Below are 13627 nucleotides of genomic sequence, written 5' to 3' on the forward strand. Positions count from 1 at the left end.
AAATCATAACTAAAAGACTATTGGTCCTAGAAGGATGAAACAAAAAGCAATTTAATCATATTTTCTCAAGGGAAAAGATTGGTCCAGTGGTTTATTTACCTATCTCTCTCCTTTCTATGAGAAAATTACTAACTAAGTTGAACATGAAAAACTGTGAAATTTCAATTCAATTTTTTTCGAGAGGTAGGGATGGCTTACACAGTTTGAATTATTATTTATATGTAGGTATATGTTAGTAGTTTTACCATAAATAATACCAGCTTATGTTTTTATTGGATTTTGGGACATTTCAAATGAATTGACCCTTTTGCCTCTGCGTGTGTATGTATGTGCATTTGTGTGCATATGTCTTTCTGCAGGCAGCAGAAGCTGTCTCCTGATATGGGATTGTTTATTTACTAGCTTAATTTTTTACTGTATTTTTATTAAAAAAAAAATTGTGTTTTATTTATTTATTCAAAATATAATAAAAATAATATTCATTAATACAGAATATTTAGCCTACATTATAAAATAGTTATTCATAATAACAAGTGTGCATGTAAATAATTTATAAATTAAATCTATAAATAATTTATTATAACAACTCAATCCCATCCACATCATCTAGTTCCTCAAGTTCATTATCAGATTTCTCAGATTCTTCAATACTACTATTGCCATCATTCAAAATTATTATCCTTTCAGAGTGGGTGTCCATAGCCCTATCTGCCTCATAATGCTCATTTTCTATCTTTAAAATGTGATCACAAGACTTTCTCAAAATTCTGTATCTAGTTTTCTAAATTTCTGTCCAGCTATTTCTTTCAATTTATTAACATCATTTGTCATATGATGTTTACCAATGTCATATTATATTTTTGCTCAAATCAATTCCATGGGGTTTCGCTCGGGGTGGTAGGAAGACAGTCTCAATATTTTATGAATTTTTGTGCCAATAACTGATCAAAATAATATTCCTTTTACCATGACTTGTTCATTTTTACCAGTTCATAAAGTTCAGATTTGAAAATAATTTCAGATCATGTAATATTCTTATCTCTTAGCTTGCCAGCAATACCTTTTTATTTTTTGATCAGAAATAATTTGATTTTAGAATTTTGTTATGATATGAAGAATTTTCACCAATACTGAATTTTCAGAAAGATTTCTGATCAGTAGTTTTAATCCATTTTCTGTAGTTTTCTGTATTAATTTCATTATGATAGACCAGAAAACAAAAGACTATCATGATTTAAAAACCAAAAATCATTTTCCACTTCTCCTTCCAGTGTAGACTATTATTAACCTTAATCCTCTCAAAATTTTCTTGTAGCTGTTGACTGATTTATCATTCCACCCAATACTTGTTACATGTGTTGAATGAATGTAGAACTCATCAAAAAATATTACAGGTATCTTCCTCTTCCTGTATTATTGAATTCTGTAAAAATATGAGATTTGTTTAAAGCTACGCATGTTTGCTAATGAAAATTTTCCTGATTTTCTCCCGTTTTCCTCCATTGGAATCCTATGCTTTTTAAATTTGTGCATTGTTTCTCAGTTGAAATTAAATTCTAATTCCAAATGCTCTAATTCTTCAAAACGCTTTAACATGGTTCTTAAAGTCAGCAGTACGCGAATAGCCATGCGATTCTGAATTTCCAAAATTAACATTGCAGGATTTTCATTAGATATATTTTTAAATATGTTCATAATCATGTCTTTACTTTGCTTTCTAGATGCCACTCCTTTGCCTAACAAGCATATTGATTTCAGTTGAGGGTTTTGTTTTTGTATTAAAAAATACTGCTTGTTATAACATTGAAAAATTCAAGTCCAGTCAAAATGCAATAGATACAAGTCTGTCAAATGGTGCAAACTAAACATTAACTTATACCACATAATGCTTTATTTCTCCCTATCTTATATGCTTCTACTACAACTGTTCACCAACAACAGTACTACCCAGCAGAGGCAAGCAAATGAACTACTGTGCAATAACCAACTATGGTAACAAAACTTGGACTTGTATATAAAACACTCACTTAAGCTTTTACTTGGGACATATACTGGTACAGTTAGTACATTTTTTTATATAGATCATATAAATGAAATTAAAATTCTCTGTGAGAGAATATTATACAAGCTAAAAATTTAGAGGTATTTATTTAGAGTAAGAGATAAAAACCAAATAATCACTGATGGTTCTATGAGTACCATCTTATCTGAGAGACTTATATAATCTTTAATTTTTATTCATATTATTACATTAAAATTCATGTATATTAATATTAATATTTTTTAACTGGTTTAAAAAATTAATAGTAAAGACACATAATTTAAAAAAAAAAATGTAAAAGAAGATATTATTACCTGCTGAAATCGTGTTTTTCGATGCTTAGGTATAGGTGTGTCATTAAGACTTCCACGACTTCCTCGTTCAGGAGGACCGAAACCCTTATATGTTTCCTCAAGAGGTGATGCTCCAAGACTTCTTAAAGCAGTATCACCGGAAGCACTCTTTTTAACAATTGACCTTGGACTTTCCATAGGGTTTACATACAAATTTGAACTGTCTAATTGATCGGGTTCTGGGATATCTTCGGTTAAATCACCTTGTGAATTAAACGGTTGAGTATTACAACTGGCATAAGTGTCAGAACTGTCAACGCTACCCATTTCCATAGGACCACCCTGATTGTCTGTTCCTCTTGCATTCCTTAGCATCTTCATTTCCATACAGATAGGGTTACGAAAATCACTTGTTGCTAATGGCATCAAATTCTCCGCGTCTATGAATTCTTTGAAGTCCTGAGAATCAAAAATATGTTAGATGTTGATACCAAAATTACAACAGGAAAAGAGTTCTACAAATAAACACAGTGACTTAAAGGAACAACTGAATATAAATACAATTTTTATGCAGTAGTTATTAAAATAAATTAAAATATTATGACATTATATTAAATTAAATTAAAAAATACAAACTGTTTAGGGCAGTCACCAAAAAGTAAGTTAAAACTATTTTATGAATGATGAAACAATAGACTTTTAACAAAAAATAAAAAGAGTAATTTAGCTTATTATAAAACTTGATATTGATGCAAAATATTAAAACCTTTAATGTAAAAACTTTGAAATTGAGAAAAAATTACTGATGAAGCTCCTGGAGAGGAATAATGAAACATAAACTTCTTAAAATAGTTTGGTTTTTGAAAATCAAACTGTCTCTTTAAGAGATTAGAAATACTCATTATGAGCTACCAAAAATTTTATATATAAAGATGCAATTTAATAATGCAAACATAATTGTTCTCTCAAACAAAAGAATAAACTTTGTATCACAAATGATAAAAAAAAACAAAAAAAACCTAGAATTTGCACTATACAATTGAAAATAGTTAAAATTAAAAAAATAAACATTAAATTTAATTATCTATTCCTTTTATTGTTAATCTTCATTTTATGAACCACTTTCTTCTATGGGTAACATGTAATCTTTGGTTTTGAAGTTTTACTTTGCATTACAATAATAAATATTAAAAAAAAAGAATAAAAGATACGTTAACTCTAATTGTGATTTATTATTATTTATATTACTATAAGTAATAACAAAATAATAAAAATAATGAGGATAATGTAATTAGAACTTTTATTATTAAAAAAAATAATAAAAAAATAAACATATTGGCAGTACAAAAATATAGTGAAATCTGATGAACTGTTAATGACTTCCCATGTTTTATATTAAAATGTTTTCATAAATGTAATTATGAATAAATAATAAAAAGACAAATTCTGCCAAAGGTTTGTAATATTAGTAACACAATAAAGATGTGATTAAATTTCAAAACAAAAACTTAATAAATAAATGTTTTCTGCAAACACTTTTAACTACTATATGGATATTTGTATAACATAAAATAAATGCATATTATATTCTGCGTACTTAAACATTTTATTTAAATTATAACACTCTCACTATGTGAAATTCCTACTTATTTTACATTCAACTTCAAGTGAACTTAATATTTAATCCAGTTATTTTTTGTTCAGGAAAGAGTATGCTTAGGAATATATCACAAGATAAGATTCTTACCTGGAATAAGTACTATTTACAATAAATTAGTTCAACAAAATTAAAATTTTAAGTAAAATATTATTTAGACATTAGGATGTGATGAGAGAATTGGTAAGTAATAATACGAAGTCTGTAAAAATGGACAGGAAAGAATTTGTTGTTAGATATACTCACTCAGATCTTGCACACTCCCTGAAGATTGCTCTACTTACTGAGACAGCTCTTCAGTCCATGTACTGCACACTTTTCAAATGATTATAATTATTCCTAGCTTGGCCAATTAAAAGGTTAATTTAACTTTTTTCTCAGCAGAAAAGGAAAACAATGAAGAATTATTGCCTACTCCTTACTGTTTAAATTAATGTTATGAACAAAAATAAAAGTAAAAAAAAAAATTATTTTTTTAAAGCAAGAAACACTCACAAATGATGAAATTAACATTTTAATGACAATTTAATGATAGATGAAATTAATTAATGATAATACTTTTTTAACTTATGGTCAACAGGAGATGAAATAAGGGTTCTCATCACAATCCCAAGAGAAAGCTGCAATCAGTGTAATTGTCTACTCTCTATAAAGAGTAAATATAATGAATGAAGTTATGTTAACTGTCTGAAGATGAGAAAGTCTTATTTTCTCAATTTTCTACCTCTAGGAGACTTTATAATTGCTATGCCATTTTGTAACTCAAGTTTGTAACTTTTGTCTGTCTTACAAAATACAAGACTTCACACAAGTCAAGTCATCTCACATGCTGGTCTCCATGGTGTGAGTGGTAGCATCTTGGCCTTTCATCTGGAGGTCCCAGGTTCGAATCTCGGTCAGGCATGACATTTTTACATGCAAAAAAATTGTTATTCATCTCATTCTCTGAAGCAATATCTTACAGTAGTCCGGAAGGTTAAAAAAAAAAAAGTCTCATCTCATGTAAGATATCCAAATTTACAAGTGGGAAATTTGGATCATCTCTTCTGTAACTCCTATCTCACAGTAGGTGATTACCTCATGAGCTATAGAAAATACATTATGTTGTCGGATGAGCTTTATAGAACAAAGTTCAAGGGTGTGCAGGGGTGGTAGATTTATTTTGCTAATTTTTTTTTAGTTGTGGAGGCACATGATGCTTGTGGACATAAAAGAAGAGAATTAGTCTGATTGAATACATAATGAAGTCAAATAAATGTCGAATGAAGCAGCTGTGCAAATAAAAAAATGGGGCCAAAAAATAAAAATAACAATATACAGGGATTCTAAAGGAAATATACAGGAACAAACTAATCTGACATTAACTCAGAAACTATCACTGCATAGATCCTATTCATTTTAAGAATCTGTATATGACTACGCATTTTCAAAGATGATAAAAAACTGTCATAAAATATATATATATATATATATACACCAGTTCTAATTTTTATGATTTCCTAAAGAGAATAAAAATAAGATGAAAATATATAACACAGGTATAAGGTCTTAGCAGTTTTTGTTTTTACAGATTTTGCATTGCTTGAATAAAATTTGATGTAGTTTATAATCAGTTATAAGAATTAAATGGCATGAAACTATTAATTAATTCAGTAAATTTAATATCACAATATTACAATAAAATCAAACTAGATTTTATTACATGTTTTGAACATTAAGTGAATGATTTTGACCTCGATAACTATCATAAATTGAGCATTTCTCCATTGATCCCAATGAAACATGTACGCAAGTATCAATAAAATTAAATGAACATAAAAATATTAATATCAAGAAATAATTTTTATCAATGCTTTAATTTGGTTTTTTAACTTAACATAACTGTATGTTCTTTATCTCAAACAAGTTTATTTTAATGCACCCTGTATTAAACACATCACAAGATTATTTAAATCATTTTCAATATGTTTTAGTAAAACATGTTTAAAATTAAAACAAAAAAGAAGGCTTAATATCAAAAGGACATGAAGTTAATTGCAAGTTACAGAATAAAACAAAACAAATACATCACATGATAAAAAGTATAAAAGTAAATATTAAAAAAAAGACAAATTTACAAAATTTACCATAAACTGATTTATGGTAACGTGACTTCCATGTTCTGAATTTACATGAAAAATAAACCTTTATGAAGTAGTACTTGTTTTTTTTAAACATTAACCAAAATAATATGATTTCATAATATTTAGTTTATTAATGAACTTGATATAAAAAGAAAAAAATGAAAAGATACGTTTCATCAATCTTGCTACTGCAAACATCAAGGTAAAATTTTATTCATTTATGGTTTTAAAGGTCTTATGTTAATATCTAACCTTATCTTATTTTTGAATTTTTTTTGATACTTCAATATTAACTTTTCTTCGGAACATGGAAGTAAATAAATTACAACTTAGTTTTTTAATGTGTTTGTGAATGCCTATATATGTCTGTAACATGTCGTTTACACATACATATGAAAATACATTGATTTTTATATATTGCAGAAAATATGTGTTAAAAAGTAAATAAAACAATAATATTATCTGTCTGGAAAAAAGCAGTAAATTATTTAAAAAATACTGAAAAATATATACTATTTTTCTAATATTATTAATAACATTATGAAAAGCATGCAAATTTTGTGCAAAAAAAATTAAAGTTACATGCTGAATTAATTATTAAAAGAAAAACATGCAGTTAAAATAGAGTATATATAATACTTACGATAAAGAAAATAATTATTTATTATTGCTGTTTAATAAAAAACAAAATATTTTAATACAATTTACACTGTAAGAATATATACCATCACTGTCAAATTTATACTTTAAGATGATTATAAAAAAATATTAAAATTTCATGAACTGTATTTTTCATGAAAACAAGTTCATTGTTTTCCAAACTGAGTCATACACTCATAACAAACATACAAATTTCTAAAAGTTTAGAATATTAATAAAATTATCTTAAGTAAATAAACTTTTTAATGAAAAAGGAAAAAAATAAATTAACAGCTATTGCATAATCAATCCAAGAAAAATTATAAAAGAACTAGTTTTCTGTAAAAAAAAAATTACTAACATTTCACACATACCTTAACTCATCTAAGATGAAGAGATGTTATAATTATTAAAGCAAAATTAAGAAAAATGATCTTAATTTATCTTGAAGCCTAACATCAACAGTGTGGTTTTGGTTTTCAAATTAAGATTTGATGTAAAAATTTAAGGGTATTTCAATCCAATTTTTCAAAAAAAAAAATTATGTAATTCGTAGAATCTTAATGATTTGCATGGTTTTTTTTGCATCACAAAATCTATTTCAATTTCACAAAAATATTTATTGTAAATTTCTCTCACTTTCTGTCCATGATAGCATCATAAAAACCAAGAGATTAATATGAAAAATATGTAAGATACGATTTCTTTTATTATAGATTATTAGCTGGTTGGTTTGAACCTAACAAAATTATCTAAATTTTGATAATAGTTATAATATGTTTGGCTTGTTCATAACAGTACATTTTTTAAATAGTGCATATATAAGTTAGGATAAATAATCTAACATTGCTGGATTAAGAACTGATTGATAATAATTAAAAAACAAAGAACAAATTTGAAATAAACACATATAAAGCACCTCCTCTATGAATCATGAGACCTTGCCGTTGGTGAGGGGGCTTGAGTGCTCAGGGATACAGAGTAGCTGGACTGAAGGTACAACCATATCGGAGAGGTATCTGTTGAGAGCCAGACTAAGGAATGATTCCTGAAAGCGGGCAGCAGCTCTTTCAGTAGTTGTTAGGGGCGTGAGTCACAATGACTTAAACGGCCGTATCAACATCACTCAGTCCTCTGAGTACTGCGCAGCTGAAAGCAATGGAAAACTACAGCTGCTTTTTTTCCAAGAAAATGTGGCTCTCTGCATTTTCACATAGCAATAATGGAGGCGCCTTCCTTGGTAAAATATTCCGGAGGTAAAATAGTCCCCCGTTCGGATCTCCGGGTGGGGACTACTAAGGAAGGGGTCACCAGAAAATTAAAAAATAACATTCTACGAGTCGGAGCGTGGAATGTTAGAAGCTTAAAAAAGGTTGGTAGGCTAGAAAATTTAAAAAGGGAAATGGATAGGGTGAATGTGGATATAGTAGGAATTAGTGAGGTTCGGTGGGAAGAGGAAGGCGACTTTTGGTCAGGTGATTTTAGAGTAATTAACTCAGCGTCAAATAATGGGCAGGCAGGAGTAGGTTTTGTGATGAACAATAAGATAGGGAGGAGAGTGGAGTATTTCAAAATGCATAGCGATAGAATCATTGTAATAAGGATAAAATCAAAACCTAAACCGACAACGATTGTTAACGTTTATATGCCTACAAGTGCCCATGATGATGATGAGGTAGAGTGTGTATACGAAGAGATTGATGAAGCAATTAAACACGTAAAAGGAGATGAAAATTTAATAATAGTTGGAGATTGGAATGCAAGCATTGGAAAAGGCAAGGAAGGAAATATAGTGGGTGAATACGGGCTGGGCAGAAGGAATGAAAGAGGGGACCGACTTATAGAGTTTTGCACGAAGTATAATTTAGTAATTGCCAACACCCAATTTAAAAATCATAATAGAAGAATATACACTTGGAAAAAGCCAGGCGATACTGCAAGGTATCAGATAGATTATATCATGGTTAAGCAAAGATTTAGAAATCAACTCGTTGACTGCAAAACTTACCCTGGAGCAGACATTGATAGCGACCATAATTTGGTGATAATGAAATGTAGATTGGGGTTTAAAAACCTGAAGAAAAGTTGTCAGATGAATCGGTGGAATTTAGAGAAGCTTGAGGAAGAGGAGGTAAAGAAGATTTTTGAGGAGGACATCGCAAGAGGTCTGAGTAAAAAAGATAAGGTAGAAAATGTAGAAAAAGAATGGGAGAATGTTAAAAAGGAAATTATTAACTCAGCAGAAGCAAACTTAGGCGGAATAAAGAGAACTGGTAGAAAACCTTGGGTTTCAGACGATATATTGCAGCTGATGGATGAACGTAGAAAATATAAGAATGCTAATGATGAAGAAAGTAAAAGGAACTATCGGCAATTAAGAAATGCTATAAATAGGAAGTGCAAACTGGCGAAAGAAGAGTGGATTAAAGAAAAGTGTTCAGAAGTGGAAAGACAAATGAACATTGGTAAAATAGACGGAGCATACAGGAAAGTTAAGGAAAATTTTGGGGTACATAAATTAAAATCTAATAATGTGTTAAACAAAGATGGTACACCAATATATAATACGAAAGGTAAAGTCGATAGATGGGTGGAATATATTGAAGAGTTATACGGAGGAAATGAATTAGAAAATGGTTTTATAGAGGAAGAAGAGGAAGTTGAGGAGGATGAAATGGGAGAAACAATACTGAGATCTGAATTTAAGAGAGCATTAAAAGATTTAAATGGCAGAAAGGCTCCTGGAATAGACGGAATACCTGTAGAATTACTGCGCAGTGCAGGTGAGGAAGCGATTGATAGATTATACAAACTGGTGTGTAATATTTATGAAAAAGGGGAATTTCCGTCAGACTTCAAAAAAAGTGTTATAGTTATGATACCAAAGAAAGCAGGGGCAGAAAAATGTGAAGAATATAGAACAATTAGTTTAACTAGTCATGCATCAAAAATCTTAACTAGAATTTTATACAGAAGAATTGAGAGGAAAGTGGAAGAAGTGTTAGGAGAAGACCAATTTGGTTTCAGGAAAAGTATAGGGACAAGGGAAGCAATTTTAGGCCTCAGATTAATAGTAGAAGGAAGATTAAAGAAAAACAAACCAACATACTTGGCGTTTATAGACCTAGAAACGGCTTTCGATAACGTAGATTGGAATAAAATGTTCAGCATTTTAAAAAAATTAGGGTTCAAATACAGAGATAGAAGAACAATTGCTAACATGTACAGGAACCAAACAGCAACAATAACAATTGAAGAACATAAGAAAGAAGCCCTAATAAGAAAGGGAGTCCGACAAGGATGTTCCCTATCTCCGTTACTTTTTAATCTTTACATGGAACTAGCAGTTAATGATGTTAAAGAACAATTTAGATTCGGAGTAACAGTACAAGGTGAAAAGATAAAGATGCTACGATTTGCTGATGATATAGTAATTCTAGCCGAGAGTAAAAAGGATTTAGAAGAAACAATGAACGGCATAGATGAAGTCCTACACAAGAACTATCGCATGAAAATAAACAAGAACAAAACAAAAGTAATGAAATGTAGTAGAAATAACAAAGATGGACCGCTGAATGTGAAAATAGGAGGAGAAAAATTATGGAGGTAGAAGAATTTTGTTATTTGGGAAGTAAAATTACTAAAGATGGACAAAGAAAGAAGCATATAGATAGATGAAGAAAGAAGCATTTGGAAAAATATAGTTAAAAGAAGAGACAGACTTATAGGCCACATACTAAGGCATCCTGGAATAGTCGCTTTAATATTGGAAGGACAGGTAGATGGGAAAAATTGTGTAGGCAGGCCACGTTTGGAGTATGTAAAACAAATTGTTGGGGATGTAGGATGTAGAGGGTATACTGAAATGAAACGACTAGCACTAGATAGGGAATCTTGGAGAGCTGCATCAAACCAGTCAAATGACTGAAGACAAAAAAAAAAAAAAGCAATAATGATGAAGTATGATTTTTCTAAGTTTGACTTTTGCTGAACAAACGTTTATTAAAAATACGTAACACATAGGTGTTACAATTCATTTGCCAAAATAACAATTTTTTTTAAACTTGCAATATTTAACAATACAAACACACACATACACACACAGCAGACACACGGCAGAAGAATATGATGAGGGCATATTGGAGCTGGTGTGTCGCTACCATAATGTCGTAATTCATTTGGTGATTATATACAGAAGTAGTATAAGGTATGTAGTTTAAGAGAAATAAAAAATTTTTATAAAGTTTTCAGAAAAATGTTTTTACAATAAAACGGTCTTTACTTTAGAGATGATCTCTCCTAAGTTTTAAAGTGTTACCTGAAAATTTAAAAATGGTGAACATTAAAGTTTTTTAATAATTAACAGTTCTGTAAATATTACTTTTATCAAATTATGTTTTAGTAGATAAAACATTAAGCCTTTAATTATTATTAAAAAAATGATACCTCTTTAGTTCAAATTGTATGATAAACAGCTGAGATGTGACTGAAATTGTTAAAGTGGATTGCAAAAATTATGTAGTGATTTTGTGTTTGGTTTTGAACTTTTTTGACTAAGTGAATATTATGAAATATTCAATGGTAAAATTTTCAAATTTTTTATTTTGTAAATTTGTTGGGTAAATGTACATCACCAAATTTGATTAAATATCTCATTAATTTTTAAGATATACGTTTTCACTGAAAAAACCGCAAAATGGTGTACAGAGGGAAATTAAAGCATGATTTATTTATTATGCATTTGTTTACATAATTTTTTTGTTTATTTTGATGTTCTGAATCAGTCCTTTAAGGTTGGTCAACACCTTTCAGGACACCTGAATATATATATATATATATATATATATATATATATATATATATATATATATATATACATATATTTGTAATTTATTTTTTGTTGTGAACCTTTTTTGGCAAAGGAGGGTCTAAATGCTTTTCTTATATAACTGTTTTTTATTAAATTAATCAGAATTTACATTTTTTTCATGACATCAAATATTTAAGTTTGTGGTTAATTTTCATTCTGAAATAGGTTTATAATTAAAGCAAGCCAAACAAATAAAACTGTCCAAATTTTGTTTTGTTTTATTATTATATGTTAATGTTCTCAAGATAACACGCATTTAAAAACTCATTTCATGCTATAAACTAATTAATGCGCAACACTATTTCATGAATTTAACTATGCAATCTTTCTCTTGTAATGATTAAGAGTAAAATTTTGAACTAGTTTCCATTATCAATTTTATCAATCACAGTAATAAGTTTATAAAACTTTGCATGTTACTAAGGCTTAATTTAGTAATGATAAGTTAGTGCTTGATCACTACCACTAACAATTATTAACATATTGACTATTAAAAACTAATCTTAAATGTTTAAATATATTGAATATAATGATTTACTGTGTTAAGATAACATCTAGACATTGATAATGAAAACAATGCTGTAAATCTTCTAAGTAGAAAAACTGGTCTGCCATTCAGTGTAAGGCAAGATCAGCATTTTTAGGATGACATTTTTGTAAGTCTATTGTTAACATTTTTCTATGTACCCACTTCTTTTTAAAAAAAGAGTAATTCTATTACATGTATTGGGTTTACAGTGAATTTTTATTTCCAAATTGCCCCTAAAACTATGAAAATTTATCATTTACTGTAAAGGAAGAAATGAAAACAAATTATTATAGTATTTGCACTCCTTTTTTAAATGCACAAAACTAGTTAAACTCAAAAAAATTAAATATATACAATTTTTTTATTTCAAGTATAGTAAGAACTTAATTTTTCTTTTATAAATGCTCTGTCGTAGAAATAGTAATAAATTACAATGTATAAATTTAGGGAAAAACAAAAAAACACAACAATAAATTTCACAACACTTTGTGGTACGTTACACTCAGTAAAGCCACACTGCTGCATCAGAATTTTTAACAATTATCTTAAAGCAAAATCTTGAGCCATGATTTCACAGGTTAACCACTTTCTTAAACTGACTTACTTAATTCCCAGATTCAATTCCTAGCTTGGGCTCAGAATTACTTCATCAATCATATACCTCATTACCAATGCAGAATAAAAAAATTATTTTTATTTGCCCATAAAAAATTACTCAAATTGCAGAAATACATACCAAACGACAACAAAAAGACGGTGTTAAAAAAGCACTTTTACTTCAAGGTTCATTAAATTATTTAAAACCATCCCAAACGAGAATAAATATTGTAAAGCTCTGGATAATATGATTTAGGAAATAACAGAAATTCAACATTAATATTAAGTAAGTTAACACAAAAGAAAATATAATATGTAAATACAGTATGTGTTAAAAAAAATTGATGTGTTTAAACATAGTTGTTTATTTATTGCAGTAATTTCACATGTAGTAAAGTAGCCACTACTCAAAATGTTGTTTCTAACTACTAACAGGTGTAGAAAAAGTAATAATTGTACTGTCTGAAATATTAGAATATATGTCTGTGTAGTGATATAAAAAAACTGAGTGATAAAGATTTAGAATTTAAACTTAAAAAAAAAGTGAGTGTGTTTATTAAGTTTGTTTGAAAAAATGTGCTGAATTTATAAGTTACCACAATATTCTACTAATAAATTATATTTTCTATTCATTTTTATAGAAAAATCAGATAAATTAGTTTTTTATCAGATAAAAATAAATATGTATGTTGAGACTGCAACCATAAGATAAATACTGAGATACAATTTAAAAAATATTTAATTCCAAAAAAGAATACTTCAAAAGTTAATTTATTTCATAAGGATACCTTTTTATTTTTTTTCCAAAGAAGTTTAGGATACAGTAATTAATTTTTAATTTTAAGGACATAACCAGATAAGTCAGTACTGACATATGG

The 13627-nt window shown here is 28.5% G+C and overlaps 1 protein-coding gene across 1 annotated transcript in view; it reads right to left on the reverse strand.

Moving 5' to 3' along the window:
* Shab (potassium voltage-gated channel shaker cognate b) overlaps positions 1–13627 on the reverse strand; it is a 506172-nt gene that overhangs the window by 18577 nt on the left and 473968 nt on the right. The window contains exon 8 of the mRNA XM_075368331.1: positions 2356–2793. Within this exon, the coding sequence (XP_075224446.1) occupies positions 2356–2793 (438 nt within the window). The remainder of the gene's footprint in view (positions 1–2355; positions 2794–13627) is intronic.

Source organism: Lycorma delicatula, chromosome 6, assembly GCF_047948215.1.
Source record: "Lycorma delicatula isolate Av1 chromosome 6, ASM4794821v1, whole genome shotgun sequence".
NCBI classification, from domain to species: Eukaryota; Metazoa; Arthropoda; class Insecta; order Hemiptera; family Fulgoridae; genus Lycorma; species Lycorma delicatula.